Consider the following 18845-nt stretch of genomic DNA (forward strand, 5'->3'; position numbering starts at 1 on the left):
AAATGTCAAAAAATTAGACTTTTTTTTGGCTTAAAATTGGATATTTTAAAAAATATTTGGGTAAAAGTAAATCTTTTTACTTTTTCGATTTCTCTCGTCGAGACGAATCAATAATCTACAAAAGGTTTGGCGCAAAACTAATGAACGCAAATTTTTTTTTTGAATAAGGACAAAACTTTCAAAAATGCTAAAAGTTAAGCATTTATTTCTCGATTTACGAGATATGTAATTCTCTTACAATATATCACATATAATTTAAAAAACAAATACTCATTTTTCTTAGCGAAAACATGCCTAAAATAAACTATTATATATGAAAATATTGCAAGCAATAAAATAAAATAAAATATCATAGGAGTATCCTACTGCAAGGGTTCCATCCTACCTGGATAGAGCAATCCAGGGTTGCTGATCCCAACAAGGCTTTCCTTATCCGGTGGCTTATCCGGCAAGTTTTTCGCCGACGGCGATGGATTTCCCGGTGCAATGGAGGGGACGGCGAGGCTTGGATCAAGTGGAGGAAAGAAGAAGCAGAGAGAAGGAGAAAAGAGGGAAGAAGAATAAGAATGGCAGAGGTAATCTTGAACACCAGTCAATCCGATGTTTATTATATTACGGTAAAATGAGTTCAAATCTAATGATCAGAATAAACGAAACTAAACAAAATTTGTCCGGAGCCATCTAACTAGAGAATAATATTCTCTTGAGGTGTTATTTTCTGGATTTATTGTTATTTTTTTAGGCTTGTGAAGCCTGATTCGATTTTGGTCGCGCTTATAAAGTACTACGGTAATTGGTGATGCAAGCCCGAGTTTACAATGTATAAATCCTTTCTAATTGTTATACACAGCACCCAATGTAACTTGTACTCTCTTCATTCGAATGTAACAGGTGCGAGCCGTGGATGTACTCAAATGTACTCAACTACGTAGTCGGGATCCACGTAAAAATCCCGGTGTCCTGCATTCTTGATTTCTTTGCGCAGTGTGTTTGTTGGTTTGGTCGATTTCTTGACATTTATATTATGCTTTTTTATTTATCTCTCTTGATCCGTGGGTCCATACAACTACCACGGTGCGATTTTCTCTCCTTTTTTATGATTGAATTGTCTTCAAAAGGGGATTGTCAGTTAGAAAGTTTAGGGTAGATGTGGATCCTGGTTAGTTCTTCCCTTAATGTGTTGATGAGTCCTACTCCCTTTGCCCTGCCATCTAATTCCCTGTGATTTCTTGGATTATTGGTGAGCTCTCTCCGTTGCATTTTCTCCACTGACCCTTTTAATTCTAGAGCAAATTATACGGCCCTCGCAGTTTTGCTCGATAAACAGAATTGACACAGATTTCTGTTACTTATGTTGGTAATATTCTCCATTTGGTTTGGCGAGGATAGACCAAGGAAGGGAAGGGAAGAGAAATGGAATACACCGTCTTCTTTTAGTATATATTATATGTTACACATTTATGATATTCTCTTATATGTGTACTGGTGTATATTGCATTTATAGTGTGTATATATACTCTGCCTTTTATAATCTATACAGTATGCTTTATCTATTACAAGGCTAATAATCATAAAGATATTTTTAAGAATGCATCCCTGACATATCTGTATCCAATTTTCTTAAGTTTTGCCACCGTATCCGTATCTTGTCGCATATGTTTAGTAGATCCCATCTCATGTGAAGGTGCCTTAATGCTTGTTATCTCACTTCTTTTGTTCTTGATGATAAGCTACTGTATGTGTTGAGTATAGAAAGAAAGAAAAGGAAAATAGGGAATTTCTTATCTAGGATGGTAGGGCAAGGTATAACGATGTTAGGGGTCAACATTGACATTTTTTTTTTTTCATTTTTAGTTGGTATGTGGACATAATGTGAAGTTTGTTTGGTTTACAAGTCAAGGATGTGTTGTAATCTCTAGGATTATGTCATGCCACCGTGAATACTTTTGGTTCATGGGCCCCATGGTTGGTTATTTTATATGTCTCATATCTGATCCTAATTGTCTAGAATATTTGATGTAGTCAAAGGTTTTTAGTTTCCAAACACCAGCCGTAGTCCTATTAGAAACAGTAGGATTCTATAGTGACATAGTCTATAAGTCTAACCTTGATCTTTCATTTTAACAATATGGATTTTGGATGCGAAAAAGCTTTGCAAGGTTTAAATTGGGAAAGAGAGGGGTTAATGCAGATTCTTGGTTTTACAATTGTATTTTCTGCTCAAGATTTTCTACTAACTGAACTTTAAAGAATTGGTTCTGAAGCTAACTTGATGATCTTTGGCTGGCCATTGGAGACTGTGGTCTTACTACTTACTAGTTGGAGAAACATCCGTTTACTGGCTTTTTTATAAAAGGAAGGAGGACATAAAGTATTTGCCCTTCTCTATAGAGCAACAGTCTGAAAGGGATGCGGTTGGCTACATCTAAAAAAAACATGATCGGGAGAATGTTGGTATATGTACTCATTGGAGGACCCTATAGTAGCAAGTGGGTTTGTTTTGATTTAAGGTAATAAGTGTGACAGCAATGGGGGTTCCACCATGACCAAACATCTGTTCTCTCGTTTTCGTCTTATTTGTGCTTCTTCCTTTCCTGGAATCTTGTGTAAGAGTTGTTCAAGTCACCCTTCATTTTTCAAATTTGCAATCTTTGTTTTGGTAACAATTTCAAATGTTAGAATTAGAGTAGATTTGCATATCTCATTGAAGAATGCCATTCAAAAATAATAATCTTTTTTTTTATCCGAAAAAAAAATAATAATAATAATCTCATTGACGAATTGCATCAAATGAAAGATTTGGCTTTAAATGGCCCAAATTCTACTTCCAAGCACAATTGAATACCCAATTTATGTGCCCAATGTGCCGTAAAATGGAGCTACAAGTTGATAAAGGTCAAAACTATGTGACCATCAATTTCCTTGAAGAACCAGAATATGTCTGTCGACCATGTGCTGCTTTTGTCCAATTACAAAGCAAGTGATTCGTATATAGTAAATGCATTATGACTTTTAAAAAGTTGTGGCACATGCGTATGTGTGGTGGTTAGTGTTAGCCTAAACATCGATGAGCAATGTCTAGAGCTAGGCAAAGAATGCCACAAAATTTAGCCAACCATTTGGTATATTAATGATGAAGGATATATGTGAAGTTGTGAACCATAGATAGCACCACCAACTACCAGTGCTGGTTGCACGATTTTCCTCAAGAGTTAATATCAGGCTTTGATGCACTCCTATGTGTGCGATTCCTTATTGAACATGGAGACATAGTAGAAGACCACCACTAAAATGGTGACATGCGCACGAAAAACATCATGATGGTAAAATACACATGAAGGTACTTGAGCCCAAAACCTTCCGTATCAATAATTTGATGCGATATTAAACATGCTATGCTAGACAACCATTTGTTCCAAAAGCTTAAGTTGTGAGGGAGTGGCCCCTGGAGTATGTATCAAGCTGTCACGTATGACCTTTTTAAAGGCTCAAGATTAATAGTATACAGTTTACAAGAGGTACTTGCGCTCTGTTTATTATGATGTAAATCTTTTTCTTGAAAACTATTACGTCGTTTTCAAGGTTTTGGTTACGAAAATTGGAGAACTTCTAAAGAAACATATTTATTTCCGCCTAGTCCAAGAATTACCAAATATTCTGATTTTGTTTGGTCATTTCATTTAAGTCGCACAATGCCCTAGTTCTTAACCTGACCTTGAAAGAGAGGGTTGGCTCTGAACTATCCAACAGAAGGTGCGGTACCACCGATGCCAACAACAATTGTTAGGCTACGGCGTCTTCTTCAACTTCTAGATCTTTGCCTTCTCGGCTCCATTTTTCCTTCGATTTCATGGTGTTGTGGATTGAATTAATTTTTGTGTTTCTTTGGTTTCTGTCATGTTTCTGTGGTTTTTTTTTTTAGGATTATGTTGCAGGCTAGGCTGGAGGACTATCCTTTTAGTTCAGATCTTAAGTATTTTGTGCATGTGCATTCAGATTGTGGCGTAATCTTTCTCTTTCTCCATGAAATGTGCTGATTAGATCCATCCGACTGTTTTGCTTAGATTTGGGAGCTGCAAATACCCTGCCCTTGCCCATTGAGTTTTGGTGTTGGTAAAATGTACCAACTAAAGATCCTGTAGCTTTCGCTATCTTGGAAGATTTTGCGGATTCTGGGGGTGTTGAGCACAGTCAATTTGATGGACTTTTGAGTTGGAAATTAAATACTGCAGGTATTTCTTATTTCAGTTTCACGGTTTTCAACTACTTTTAGTTGTTTTGAATTAGTTTTTTGGTTCGGAAAGTTTGGTGTGATTTTTTTCCAATCGGGGGTACTTTCCTCTTACCCTTTAGGGTGTAGCACATTATAGGCTATGTAACTTCTAGGAACTAATGGCATGCGTAATTGTCTATTGTTTTCTTATCCTTGCAGATGTTGGATTGATCTGACATCTGATTAGCTATATGACAAGCCAAATCCAGAGTTCAAGGTCTTATAAGCGAATCAGTTTATATCCCCTTTCCTGAGTTTTTTGTATATCCGTCCACTTTCTCTAGCCCTCTCGAGGGTTTGGCCAATTTTTTGAAACCTGCTTGGAAAATTCGCCTGTAGTTATTTAGTTACTTTTTTTGGCAACAAAAAAACATGGCAACAGCAGTAAATAGTTGACCCATTAAGTGTGCTACTTGTCTCTTTCGTTGCTTAAAATTACAAACTTAACTGGGCATATGGTTGCATTTGTTTTCTTGAGGTCTTAACTTGAGATTGATAGCTATAGTATTGTGTTTGTAGTCCTTTTCTTACTGTGACTGAGGAATCATTGGTCATCTAATTGGCAGCTTTGTCTTCTTCAAGCTTCTCGGGGCAGTCTGTCATCATCTCCATCTACGTTACATGGACAGATGGACTCTTCTAAGTGTTTCGAGTACCCTTGTTGGATACTTGAACTCTAATAGGGATATGGAATGCGTGTTCGGCGTATTTAGTTGGACATTAACCTAGCAAGCATGTTTCGTACTTTGAATTTACCTTAAACTTCTAAGTGTTTTGGGTACCCTTGTTGGAGACTTGAACTCTGATAAGGATATGGAATGTGTGTGTGGCGTGTTTAGTTGGACATTAACCTAGCAAGCATGTTCTGTACTTTGAATTTACCTTAAACTATGTATAACTCTCAGACTATGCTAAGGCACCTTATCAACACCATTTAGCCTGGAAAATAATTAGAAAATACTGAGAAATTTGAGTCCTTTAGCTTGTACCCGTGTCCTTGGGATGGAATTTCGATGAATCCAGCACTTCCCAAACATACAGGCACCCGACACCTGCATCTGAGTGCATGTAACACATATCCGTATGTTAGATTCTCTCTCTCTCTCTCTCTCTCTCTCTCTCTCTCTCTCTCTCTCATGTTGCTTCTTTCAGTTCTTTAGAAAGTAGTTCTAGATGGGTACTCTGATTTTTTGTTTTGAATGACTGCTGACAAAAATATACTTGGCTGAATCTAATGTTCTCCTTTCTATTTTGTAAAAGCACCATAGAAACCATGACTTCATTGTCAAAGCATGTCAACACTGGAGATGGAGAAGATAGAATAAGCAGCTTGCCAGATTCACTTCTTATCCACATTCTCTCGTTGATTCCAACCAAATATGCGGTCAGAACCAGCATTCTATCGTTAAGATGGAAGGATTTGTGGGCTTTTGTCCCGAGTCTTGACTTTAATGAATGGTTGAGTGCAAAGATCGTTCCTGATAATGACTTAAGTTTCATGAATTTTGTTGATCGTGTACTTCTCCTCCACAAATTGCCATCTATAGAAAAAATTGCTGTCAGAGGTCATTCAGGAATTGCAGTATCTCGTTTGCGTGAGTGGATAAGAGTTGCCATTATGCGCCACATTCAAGCGATTGATATTCAAATGTTTGCAGATTGCCCTCTTAGCTTGCCCTCGGAACTCTTCACTTGCAAGACACTGATACAGTTAAGCCTTGGAAAAGAACTTGAGTTTGATACGCCCTTAAGCTCTGTTTGGTTGCCAAATCTCAAGGACCTTGATGTTTCACTTGATTATCCGGGCAATGACATAACACAGAAGCTCTTTAGTAACTGCCCCATGCTTGAGGATTTGTACATTAGAGCCAACATGGAGAATGAGAAAGATATTGTTCTTAATGTATGTGCACGTGCTTTGAAGACGTTAGAGTTAAAATTGGTTGCATTTCTGGATTTCGAGCAGTTAGATTGGGGGCTTGTGCTCTCTAGAAACAAGATTATCATTAATGCACCGGTTCTTGAAGACCTGATTGTTTTTGATGACTATTTGCCTTGTTATTCTCTGGAGAACCTATCCTCCTTAGTTTCAGCTTATATAAATGTTGGACACTGGTGTATGCCAGTTGTTGGAATGAAGGTACATGGTAATCAACTATTCAAGATTCTGGAAGGAATCACAAATGTCAAGTTTCTTACTCTACATACAGCAACTATGGGGGTAAGCAAATTTGAACTTCCTTTTTGATGAGTTCTTTCAGAATGTTCTTCGAATAATTTCTCATAGAATATTGAACGTATATATCATTTGCAATACAATTATGGTTGGCTGAAATTTTATCTTTATAAAGGTTCTGGACTATGCTGATGATATTAAGCTGCCTCTTTTCCGGAATTTGATCCATTTGGAGCTCATTGTTCCCGGTGATTTTTCTTGGAGACGGCTACCAGACTTGCTCTGTAGCGCTCCTAATCTAGGTACTCTGGTAATGTGGAAGGTGAGATCATGTGTAAAGGTTTGACTTTTGTGGAACTTATTTGCTGTTGCTGATATTTTGTTTTCTCTTCTCCAAGGATCTTCCAAATGAAGAAGGTGATTATTACTGTGACTTCAGCTGGGTTGAACCACAAAAGGCGCCAAGTTGTTTATTGTCACACCTTGAAAACTTAACAATTATGCGATTTGATGGAGAAGACCATGAGCTGGAGCTGCTAAAGTATTTTCTGGAAAATGGCAAAGTGTTGAAAAAGGTGCTAATTGGTTGTTGCCATTTAACTCCTGAGCAAAAAACTAACTTCCTCGAGAAGGCAGGACAGTTCCAGAGGGTTTCAAAAACTTGCCAAATTGAACACAGCGATTCGCCAGATGGTTTTGAGATGTTGTGATCTGTGTACTTCGAATATGTTTCCGCACTTTCTATGTTTCAAGACGATTCGTGAACACAAATTTCATTTTCTTCTTGGATTGAGACTTTGTTGTACACAAATTCTTTTGTCATTTTCTTCTTGGATTGAGACTTTATTCTACACATATGCAAAAGTTGGTTGACTCATCTACTTCACTGACTGGAATTTACAAGTTATGAACAAATATTTTCTAGCCTGAATTAGATACTCCTATGATGTTTCAGCTGACTTGCAGTTGTTCAGAGAGGAACTTGGCGTGGATTTAGTATCTCAGTGTAAAGTGCTGCTGGTTGCAGTCGTGAATTATTCACATGCAAGGCATCTCTCTTGTTCACAAAGCATAGACTTTATGAACCAGGGAAATTTCGTGTACTAAAATATGATCCGAACTGCTTATTTCTATTAAAATACTGGAGTAATATTTATGAGTTTTCGTAAAAAAATCAACTCAATGGAAAATTAGTAAGAGTTTTGTCCAGAATTCGTCCGGCAAGGCTCTCTTTCACAATTAGTGTATCATAGACGGACGCGTCTTTTGTGAACAGAAGGTGTTCCCTTTCTGCTGTGATTGTTCGTAAAATTACCGGTTGGTCTATATATAATTATAAATAGCATGCCCCTCATTCGTTTTAAAATTTTTATTTTTTCCTTCCATTTTCGACTCTATTCGAGAGAATGAAGACACAAGATGGTTCATCATACCTACCAATTTATAATGTTGCTTTGGGGGAATTCTGATCAAGCAGTACTGAGAGACAGTACAACAACGCAAACTGTGAGCACCATAGCCGGGATGAAAATTGTCACACCCGACTTGGTCACTATTTTGTTGAATCGATTCCCAGTTTTGATCACTTCAGATTCTATTGCAATCAGACCCATATCTGGATTTGAGAACGGAACAAAAAGGGCATCACAGTCCACAGACCTGGATTGCTAAGCTACTTCTCAGGCCAAAGCGACGGATCAATTCCGGCTAGTTTTTCGCCAACGGCAATGGATTTTCCGTTGCAATGGAAGCGACGGCGAGGGTTCGATCAGGTTGGTCGAAAGGAAAAACAGAGTCAAGAAAATGGATAAGACAGAGGTAAGCTATAACCAGTGAATTCCGTGTTCTTGTTAGCTTTGATATATGTTGGTTCTTTTATATTACGGGGACTTCTCAATTCGTTTCAGTTTCGCCTAGTTTCTTTGAGGCCTTTTAGAAAATTTTACGTGCTCGATTCAGGGGCGGACGCAAGGGGGTGCCGGGGGTGCAGGGCACAGCTCCGAATACTGCCGCTAATTATACAGTACTAGTTTTTGAGGTTAATGTGGAAAAAAGTCTATAGGATCGGCCCTGCAAGTCTCTTGAGGAAAAAAGAGTTTGTAAAGTTCCTATATATAACTACCTAAACTTTCAAGTTACCAACCATATTTTGGTGATAGGTTCATTAAAATGACGGGTATGCATATAAAGTTCAGAAAGTTGCTACGCAAAATCTTGTCTCCTCCTCAAAACTTGTTAGTGGCAATACATATTATGGACTATACTCTTTTTTTACTAATATAATATAGAAATATGTGTGATTCGAGCCCCTGCTGAGTACAAATCATGCATCCATTGCTCAAATCCTGCGCCCACCACTGGCTTGATTTGATGTAGTTTGCACTTCTATTAGAAGTAATTCTTTCTTTCTGTTACGTACATGGAGGTCCTCTTGAGGGGATTTTTGTTCTTCGACCTTTTGATAAATAAATACTAGTGGGAGATGGAAAGAGCCTAAATTAGTAAATTACTCTCTCTCTTTTCTCACACTGTTCCTCTTCTTTTGTCTCCCTTATCAATTCCAACCTGGTGTCAGATCTAGGCTTCTAAAGATTTTGGATGAGAAACTTTTAGCTTGATTAGACACTAATAATTATATCACCCGATTGCATTAGAAGAGAACAAAATGGACGTTGGAAGTTTGCAGGGTTTGTTTTTATCTTCAACAAAAGCTATTGATGTTCAATCAAGTTAAAATTTTTAGAAGGATATTTTTTCTGCAATACCTAAAACATGAACAATTCCGATAATTAGAGATATGGGATATGGATGCAACAAGTTAAGGATAGGGTGGCAAAACATAAATAAATTGGATACAGATACGTAGGGATACTTTTTAAAAATATATCTTTATGATTATTAGCCTTGTAAGATATATCTAGTATATTAAAAATTGAAAAACTTTAGATATGTGAAAAGAAGAAAATCAATATGTAATATATGCAGCATACTATGTAGATTTTATATAGACATTAATATGTGCAGGTGTATAAAATGTTTGCAATATACACATGCATATATACGTAATATATGCTATATGTGAAAGTGCCTTAATGCTTGTTATGTCACTTCTTGTGCTCTAGATAATAAGATACTGTTTTTGTAGAGTATAGAAAGAAAGAGAGGAAAAAATGGTGAATTTCTTATCTAGTATATCATAGGACAAGGTATGATGAAGTCAGGGGTTAACATTGATGCTTATTTTCCTTTGAAGTTGGTATGTGGACATAATGTAAAGTTTGTTTGGTTTACGAGTCAAGGATTTTCTGTAGTTTCTAGGATTATGTAACTACACCATGAATAGTTTTAGTTCATGGGTCCCATAATGGTCTATTTTCTGTGTCTCATATCTGATCTTAATTGTCTAGGATATTTGATGCAGTCAAAGGTTCTTAGTTTCCCAAATGTCAATCATAGCCCTATTAGAAACAGAAGTATTCTATAGCCTATAAATCTAGGTTTGATCTTTCAATTCAAACAATATGGATTTCAGATTTGAAGAAGCTTTGCAAGCTGTATACTGAAATGGGAAAGCAAGTAATTAGCGCAGATTCATGGTTTTACAAGTTTATTTTTTGCTCAAGATGTTGTATTAACTTAGGCTCCGTTTGTTTCGATGTAAAATATTTACAATGTGTAAAATGTTTTTCATGCAGAACGTTTTTTCAAAAAACAAATTTAAACTTTTATTTTCCGGTGTTTGGTTGGCACATGAAAAATATTTTCCAAAACAATGGTAGATTGTTGGTTTAGAAATTTTTTAATGGAGTAAGCGCTCTCTCTCTCTTTCTCTCCTCCTCCTCTCTCTTGTTTTGGATCAAATATGATTTGGGAGAAGAAGGGAATGGAATACATGGTTTTGGGAAATGTCGATTGTCGGACCATCGGGGGTGAAATGCAAAAATGACTTACGGCGAAAATTAGAGGAAAACAAATTTACCCCGTTGGTGCAAAATGTTTTACCTTGAAAATATTTTCCTCCTTTTTCTAGCCAAACAACGGAAAATGGATAAAATACTTTACCCAAAAATATTTTATGTCCAAACAAACGGAGCCTTGACTTTAAAGAATTCTTTCTCAAGCAAACTAGATGATATTTGACTGGCCATTGAGGACTGTGGTCTGACTAGTTAGAGAAACTATCATTACTGGCTACTTGACAAAAGGAAGGAGGACAAAGGATTCGCCCTTCTCTATAGAGCAGCAGTGTGAAAGGGAAATATATTTGCCTTTCCGTGCTGTTTGCTACTTCTAAATCAAACAAAGATATAGATTCAAATCCAATTGAGTATGAGAATGGTATTTTGCTATTGTGATCGAGAGAATGTCGGTATCTGAGCTCATTGGAGGACCCTCTAGTTGGACATGTTTATTTTGATTGAAGGCTATGTGTGTGGCAGCGATGGGGTTCCACCATGACCAACATTTGTTCTCTCATTTTCGTCTTATTTGTGATTCTTCATTTCTTGGAATCAAGTGTAAGAGTTGTTCAAATCAGACTTCACTTTTCAAAATTCGCAATTTTTGTTTTGGTCGCAATTTCAAATACTAGAATTAGAGTAGGTTCACATATCTCATTGAAGAATTGCATGAAATGAAAGATTTGGCTTTAAATGGCCCAAATTCTACTTCCGAGCACAATTCAATACCCAAATTATGTACCCAGTGTGCCTTAAAGAGCAGCTACAAGTTGATGAAAGTCAAAAACTATGCAAGCCATCAATTTCCTTGAAGAACCAGAATGTCGGCCATATGCTGCTTTTGTTCAATTACAAAAAGCAAGTGATTCTTGTATTGTAATTACATTCCGATTGTTAAAAAATTGTAGTTGCACGTGCACATCTGTGGTGGTGAGTGTTAGCCTAAACATCGATGAGCAATGTCGTTAGCCACGCAGAGGTTGCCATAAAGTTTAGCAAACCTTTTATTAATGATGAAGGATATTTGTGATCCATAGATGGCACCACCAAATAGGCAAATACCAGAGCTGGCTGAATGATTTGCCTCAAGCATTTGTATTGGCTTTGATGCCCTCCTACATGTGCAATTCCTTATTAAGCATGGAGACACAATGGAAATAGAAGACGACCATTAAAATGGCAAGGTGCGCACGAAAAGCATCTTGGTCGTAAAACAAATGTCTTCGGACTTGAACCCTTAACCTTCCATATCAAACATTCTACGCCTAGACAACCATTTGTTCCAAAAGCTTAAGGTGTAATGGAGTGGCCTGTGGAATATGTATCAAGCTGTCACATATGGCCTTTTGAAATGCTTATGTGATGTAGGACAAAAATGGAGAGTTTTTGTATTTTATTTTTATTGTTTCAGAATAAGATTTTGGTTAGGAATATTTTCATTTAGGTTAGAATTATTAACTTTCCGTATTCGGTTTGATTTTGGTTTATACCTTTATTAGGATTCTTGGTCTACGAGAATTAGGATTTTATTTTAATTAATTAGGAAATATCTTTTATTTAATGCCGCTTGTTTTGGCATGATTTATTATTTCTTTTACTGTAGGATTTCTAGGGTTATTGTCTTATAAAAAGGGCTGTAACCTATTCAATTATTCAACTTTTAAACTTTTAATCAATAATATTACAGAGATTTTCTCTTTCTTTCTTGTGCGCAAGATTTGCTCGTTGCGACAAGTTGTTTATCTCGTTTGGACTAGTACGCTAACTAGTCTCCCGTGAATTCCGCCGCGTCAAGTGGTATCAAAGCAAGGCTTTGCCTGGTTCGATGGCACCAAACACAGAAGAAGACACACCCATTGACGTTGGTCATGGGCTTGCTGACCTAAGGAAGTTGATGGAGCATAACCGAACACAGTTGCAGGATCGAAGCACTCTGTTAGACGAGATCTGTCAAGATACTCGCACTCAGTTCGCAGAGATCCGTGAGTTGCTGCAGGGGTTGACTCTACAAAATCACCAAAGGCGAGAAAGGGTTGAGATGGATCGCGCGTTGGGATTTGCCCATCGCCAACCTCCTAACCAGAATAGGAACAGTGTTGAGGGATTTGCCCGCAACCAACCTATTCACCAAAACGTCTCTGGAGGATATTCTTATTATCACTACGATAATAGGAATAAATTTGAAGGCGAGCTATTCGAGAACCATGATGATTATCAGTCAATAAAACAATAAGCAAATTTCAGGTATTATGATAAGTTACCAAAATTTAGTGGTCTTGAATTATTTGAAGATCGTTTGGATTGGATATTGGACATTGATGGTTTTTTTGAGTATACGAAAACTCCTTTTGAACAAAGGTGGAGATTTTTGTTATTGAAGCTTACGGGCCCTGTGCTACAATGGTGGTTAAAATTACAATCGTCAAGAGATCGATTGGGCAAGCCTCAAATTCATGCATGGTCGAGAATTAAAAGACTTTTGGTGGAGAGATTTTTGCCATGGAATTATGAAGAATTACTGAAGGAAAAATATGGGCCAAAGGAACAAAATACAACCATTATTGTCAAAGATATTGTTGAAGAAGTTGTCAAAGAGGTTGTGATTCAAGTTGATAAACCAAAAATTGAAACGGAGGTTTGTGATAAGACGAATAATATAGAAGCAGTGGTTGAGGTCATATTCAAAGTTGATATTAAAAATAATAATATTGATATTGATATTGGTGATCAAGTTGTTGAGGACCGAAACAGTTGTCTATTGAAGATGGTTGATACTAATATTTGTGTTGAGGAGGAGGGTCTCGCCATCAATACAGGGGTGTCGAATGAAATACCTTCAAACGGATTGTCCAACAATCAATTTGAAGCGTATATCCAAACGATAGATTCACAACATAATTGCATCTTTGATAGGACTAAAGTTGCTTTTGTCGATTTTTTTGGAGTAGAACAGTTTGAATGGATTCCCAATGTTCATCTAGTGAATCTTGTCAACAAGGTGAAACGTGAAGGGAAAAGATTATTGAATGAAAACTTTTCTTTGACAAATTTTTGGAGAAGTAAGAAGTTGAAATATTTCATGTTTCGTCGATGCTGTTGTTGTCAACTTGCAACCTATTGGAAGATGGGACATGAATATTTTGAAGGTCAAGCAAAGTGGAGCACATTGTTGAAGTTCGTATTCGAGAAAATTAATCTGAAGTGCAAAATTGATGCAGACAAGTGCCAACGTGTGAAGTTGTTTCGAACAACGAGAACTCGAGGTCGAGTTCTTTTGAAGAAAAGGAGACTGATGTAGGACAAAAATGGAGAGTTTTTGTATTTTATTTTTATTGTTTTAGAATAAGATTTTGGTTAGGAATATTTTCATTGAGGTTAGAATTATTAACTTTCCGTATTCGGTTTGATTTTGATTTCTACCTTTATTAGGATTCTTGGTCTACAAGAATTATGATTTTATTTTAATTAATTAGGAAATATCTTTTATTTAATGCCGCTTGTTTTGGCATGATTTATTATTTCTTTACTGTAGGATTTCTAGGGTTATTGTCTTATAAAAAGGGCTGTAACCTATTCAATTATTCAACTTTTAAACTTTTAATCAATAATATTACATAGATTTTTTCTTTCTTTCTTGTGCGCAAGATTTGCTCATTGCGACAAGTTGTTTATCTCGTTTGGACTAGTACGCTAACTAGTCTCCCTTGAATTCCGCTACGTCATTATGATTATTAATATCCTACAGTTTTCAAGTGGTACATGCGCTATAGTTATTAAAGTACGAGTTATTTATGATGTAAATCTTTTCCTCGCAAAATATTATTTCAGTTTGGTTGCAAAAATTGGAGGACTTTTAAAGAAACATATTTATTTCCACCTAGTCCAAGATTTACCAAATATTCCATTTTTGTTGGGTCATTGTTTATTTAAGTCGCGCGATGCCCTAATTCTTAACCTGACCCAGAAAGGGAGGGTTTGCTCTGAATTGTCCAACAGAAGGTGTGATACATCCGATGCCAACAACCATTGTTAGGCAGAGTCAGTCTTCTTCAACTAATAGATCTTTGCCTTCTCGGCTCCATTTTTCTTTCAATTTCATGGTGTTGTGGATTGAATTAATGTAACTTTGAGTTTCTTTAGTTTCTGTCACGTTTCTGTGGGTGTTTTTTAGATTTAGTTAATGGCTAGACTGGCTGACTATCTCTTTTAGCCCAGACCTTAAGTATTTTGTGCATGTGCATTCAGATCGAGGTGTAATCTTGCTCTTTTTCCGTGAAATGTGCTGATTAGATCCATCCAACTGTTTTGCTTTGATTTCGAAACTGCAAAATGCAAATTCCCTCCCTCTGCCCATTGAATTTTGGATGTAAAATGTACCGACTAAAGATCCTCGTTATCTTGGCAGATTTTCCAGATTTTGGGAGTGTTCAGCAGCCAATTTGATGGACTTTTGAGTTGGAATATTGGTAGCACAGGTATTTCTTAATTCTGGTGAATTTCACCTTCACCGTTTTCAACTAGTTTTAGTTGTTTTGAATTAGTTTTTTGGGTCTGAAAGTTTGGTTTGGTTGTTGTTCAGTGAATAGTATAACACTGTTGTCTGTAAGAGAGTATGAGTCCTTTCAACCTGCTGAATAGTTGGCGTTCTTTTGTTTCCAAGTGGGGGTACTTTCCTCTTACCCTTTAGGGTGTAGCCTAATAGGCAATGTAGCTTCTGGCGACTAATTGCGTGCATAATGATCTATTGTTTTCCTATACTTCCAGATGTTGGATTCATCTGACATCCAATTAGCAATCTAAAGTCATAGCTGATGACGAGCCAAAGCTATAGTTCAAGGTCTTAATTCCCGAGTTTTCTGTATAGCCGTCCACTTTCTCTAGGCCTCTAGCAGTTTTGGCTAATTGTCTAAAAACCTGCTTGCCTGTAGTTTGGTGCATTACGTGTGCTACTTGTTTGTTTTGTTGCTTCAAATTATAAACTCAACTGGGAATATGGTTGTATTTGTTTTCTTGAGGTCTTAACTTGAGATTGATAGCTACAATATTGTGATTTGTAGTCCTTTTCTTTTACTGTGACTGAGGAATCATGGGCCATCTAATTGGAGCTTTGTCTTCTTCAAGCTTCTCCAGACAATAGGTCATCAGCTCCATCTCTATTAAAGGGACTCTTCTAAATGTTTCAAGGGTAACTCTGATAAGGACATGGGATGCATATCCGACGTGTTTAGTTGAACATTCACCTAGCAACCATGTTTGGTAATTTGAATTTACCATAAACTATGTATAACTCTTACATTTTGCCAAGGCACCTTATAAACACCATTTAGCCTGGAAAATTATGTGTAAGTACTAGGAAATATGATTGTTTAGCGTTTCCCTGCCTCCTTCAGATGGAATTTGGATGAATCCAACACTTTGGACTCATACTTGCACCCAACACCCACATCCAAGTCCGTGTAACATAGATCTCCATATTTTGGACTCTCTCTCTCTCTCTCTCTCTCTCTCTCTCTCATGTTTTGTTCCTACAGTTCTTTAGAAAGCAACTAGATGGGTACTCTGATTTTTTGGTTTGAATTACTGGTGACAAAAATATAGTTAGCTGAATCTAATTTTCTCCATTCTATTTTGTAAAAGCACCATACAAACCATGACTTCAATGTCAAAGCATGTCAACACTGGAGATGGAGAAGATAGAATAAGCAGCTTGCCAGATTCACTTCTTATCCACATTCTCTCGTTGATTCCAACCAAATATGCGGTCAGAACCAGCATTCTATCATTAAGATGGAAGGATTTATGGTCTTTTGTCCCGAGTCTTGACTTTGATGAATGGTTGAGTGCAAATACCATTCCTGATAATGACACAAGTTTCATGAATTTTGTTGATCGTGTACTTCTCCTCCACAAATTGCCATCTATAGAAAGATTTTCTGTCAGAGGTCATTCAGGAATTGCAGTATCTCATTTGTGTGAGTGGATAAGAGTTGCCATTATGCGCCACGTCCGAGTGATTGATATCCAAATGTTCCCACACCGGCATATTAGCTTGCCTTCGGAACTCTTCACTTGCAAGACACTGATACAGTTAAGCCTTGTAAGTGAACTTGTGTGTGATACGCCCTTAAGCTCTGTTTGGTTGCCAAATCTCAAGGACCTCCACGTTTCACTTGATTATCCGGGCAATGACATTACACAGAAGCTCTTTAGTAGCTGCCCCGTGCTTGAGGATTTGTACATTAGCGCCAACATGGAGAGTGAGGAAGATATCGTATTTAATGTTTGTGCCCCTGCTTTGAAGAGATTACAGTTTAACTTGGCTGCATTTTTTGAGAATGGGCTTGTGCTTACCACAAACAAGATTGTCGTTAATGCACCAGTTCTTGAAGCCCTGATTGTTGATGATGACTATTTGGCTTGCTATTCTCTGAAGAACCTATCCTCCTTAGTTTCTGCATATATAGATGTTGGAGACCGCTTTATTGAAGCCATAGGAATGAAGGAACATGCTAATCAAATATTTATGCTTCTGGAAGGAATTACTAATGTCAAGTTTCTTACTCTACATACAGCAACTATGGCGGTAAGTAAGTTTGAACTTCCTTTTTTATGAGTTCTTTCAGGATGTTCTTCGAATAATTTCTTGTAGAATATTGAACTTATATATCATTTGAATATTGAACTTAATTTCTTCCTTTTTGATGGGTTAAGGTTCTCGACTTTGCTGATGATAATAAGCTGCCACTTTTCCCGAATTTGATCCATTTGAAGCTTTTTGTTCCCAATGGCTATTCTTGGAGGCGGCTACCAGACTTGCTCGGTAGCGCTCCTAATCTGGCTACTCTGGTACTGAGTAAGGTGAGATCATGCGTAAAGAAGTACCAATTTTGAGGATCTTATTCGCTGCTGCTGATCGTTTCTTTTCTCTTTTCCCCAGAATCATGCATCTGAAGAAGAAGATGATTTGGTTCATGAATTCAGCTGGGTTGAACCACAAAGGACGCCTACTTGTTTATTGTCAAAACTTGAAGAGTTAGAAGTTATTCTATTTCAGGGAGAAGACGATGAGCTGAAGCTGCTAAAGTATTTTCTGGAAAATGGCAAAGTGTTGAAAGAGTTGTTAATTTATGCTTGCCATCTAACTTTTGAGGAAAAGTGGAATTTCTTCGAGAAGGTAGTAAAGTTTCAAAGGGCTTCAAAAACTTGTCGAATTACATACACCGACAAAAACGTGTGTTGTTAATTCGTGAGATATTGAGATCTGCACTCTAAACTTGTTTCTGCACTTTCTATGCTTTAAGACAATGATGTTATTTGAACAATTTCTTTAGTAATTATTGGTCTTTGGTTCCATGGATCCTCTAAAGTTGGATCTTCGAGCTGGTAGTTGAACGTGATTCCGTTTCGGCGTGCATTCGATTCCTGCATGATATGAAACCTCGGTTGGCAATTTGTATGTCTTTTATCTCTTGGTAGACAAGAGAGAAAAACAACTTTCTCTGTAGTTCTTGTTCGGTTACTATGTGTTTCAGGCTTTCAGCTGACTTGCAGTTGTTTAGATTGGAACTTCGCGTGGATTAAATTTCTCAATGTAAAGTGCTAGTTGCGATCGTGAAATAGTCATGTTTTTTTTATAGCTCAAGTCTCTAGGTCAGCTTACGTGCGCATCTTAACTCGATTAATCTTATGGGTCTAATTCCACCGCCTATTAATATGTAAGTAGTCAAACACATTTCTTGCATTTGTTTACTCTTTCATGGATATCATATTCCTAAAACAGTAAAACTTAGACATATTTCCTCAAATGCAAAACCCTATGAGGCATAACTAGAGTTTTATCTTAACTCTCGCGACATAAATGCTAGTTGTCTTGTTTTTTTTTTAACCTGACTACTTCAACACACTCATTAAGAATAAAAAAAGTGGGCTGTAAAATAGAATAAGGAGACCACGAATCCACACTTGACTAGGAATCCAGTAGAAGATCGTAAGACATGGTTGAACGGAGCTTGTAGCATACAGCAAAGGGAGAAAGGAAATTTCTACAATTTATTTTGGTGTAGCTCCTCTCTCTCTCTCTCCAACTTTGAAAGAAAGAAAAAAAAAACTACTCAAATTGCCACTTTATCAAATTTCATACTTGATTGGTGAATTATTGATTTATTGGTCAAAGTGGGTCTTTTAAAATTTCAAAAAAAAAAAAATTGAATTTGCAAAGTTCTTTAGAGTGCATAACTCTTCAACTTGTCACATGAGTCACCAAAGTACATATTTGAAGTAAAATCTTGCTTATTCGCTTGGAGATGCTCTTAGCCGATGTTTTCTCTAAATCCTATTCATCAAGGAGGGTCACTAAATGATTGATAAAATATCACATTTAGATTCCGTTTGTTAAAAAGTAATTTAGCTTATACCATAAAATGTTTTTTCTTCTATA

The 18845-nt window shown here is 36.9% G+C and overlaps 2 protein-coding genes across 10 annotated transcripts; both read left to right on the forward strand.

Moving 5' to 3' along the window:
* Nucleotides 1-353: 353 nt before the first annotated feature.
* On the forward strand, nucleotides 354-7408 carry LOC131312466 (F-box/LRR-repeat protein At4g14103-like). 8 transcript variants are annotated; one of them, XM_058340221.1, is made up of 6 exons: nucleotides 432-575; nucleotides 4065-4232; nucleotides 4433-4490; nucleotides 5534-6494; nucleotides 6625-6771; nucleotides 6848-7408. In XM_058340221.1, the coding sequence occupies exons 3-6, from the start codon at nucleotides 4465-4467 to the stop codon at nucleotides 7157-7159; spliced, it is 1446 nt and encodes a 481-aa protein (XP_058196204.1). In that variant the 5' UTR covers nucleotides 432-575; nucleotides 4065-4232; nucleotides 4433-4464; the 3' UTR covers nucleotides 7160-7408. The 8 variants fall into 8 exon arrangements, with proteins under 8 accessions (XP_058196201.1, XP_058196204.1, XP_058196202.1 ...); XM_058340219.1 differs by lacking the exon at nucleotides 4433-4490 and having other exon boundaries at nucleotides 4840-6494; XM_058340222.1 differs by lacking the exon at nucleotides 4433-4490.
* Nucleotides 7409-7820: 412 nt separating this feature from the next.
* On the forward strand, nucleotides 7821-17761 carry LOC131312468 (F-box/LRR-repeat protein At4g14103-like). 2 transcript variants are annotated; one of them, XM_058340227.1, is made up of 5 exons: nucleotides 8127-8267; nucleotides 14814-14883; nucleotides 16046-16991; nucleotides 17120-17266; nucleotides 17346-17761. In XM_058340227.1, exons 3-5 carry the CDS (start codon nucleotides 16059-16061, stop codon nucleotides 17649-17651), a joined length of 1386 nt encoding a protein of 461 aa, XP_058196210.1. In that variant the 5' UTR covers nucleotides 8127-8267; nucleotides 14814-14883; nucleotides 16046-16058; the 3' UTR covers nucleotides 17652-17761. The 2 variants fall into 2 exon arrangements, with proteins under 2 accessions (XP_058196209.1, XP_058196210.1); XM_058340226.1 differs by lacking the exon at nucleotides 14814-14883 and having other exon boundaries at nucleotides 7821-8267.
* Nucleotides 17762-18845: the final 1084 nt, after the last annotated feature.

The sequence above is a fragment of the Rhododendron vialii genome, chromosome 13a (assembly GCF_030253575.1).
Source record: "Rhododendron vialii isolate Sample 1 chromosome 13a, ASM3025357v1".
Lineage (NCBI taxonomy): Eukaryota > Viridiplantae > Streptophyta > Magnoliopsida > Ericales > Ericaceae > Rhododendron > Rhododendron vialii.

Coding starts and splice junctions, on each gene's coding strand:
- LOC131312466 (XM_058340218.1), top strand. CDS start 470: ATGGATTTCCCGGTGCAATGGAGGGGACGGCGAGGCTTGGATCAAGTG. Junction 576..5,541: donor GAAGAATAAGAATGGCAGAG/GTAATCTTGAAC, acceptor AAAGCACCATAG/AAACCATGACTTCATTGTCA. Junction 6,495..6,624: donor TACATACAGCAACTATGGGG/GTAAGCAAATTT, acceptor ATCTTTATAAAG/GTTCTGGACTATGCTGATGA.
- LOC131312468 (XM_058340226.1), top strand. CDS start 8,194: ATGGAAGCGACGGCGAGGGTTCGATCAGGTTGGTCGAAAGGAAAAACA. Junction 16,992..17,119: donor TACATACAGCAACTATGGCG/GTAAGTAAGTTT, acceptor TGATGGGTTAAG/GTTCTCGACTTTGCTGATGA. Junction 17,267..17,345: donor CTACTCTGGTACTGAGTAAG/GTGAGATCATGC, acceptor TCTTTTCCCCAG/AATCATGCATCTGAAGAAGA.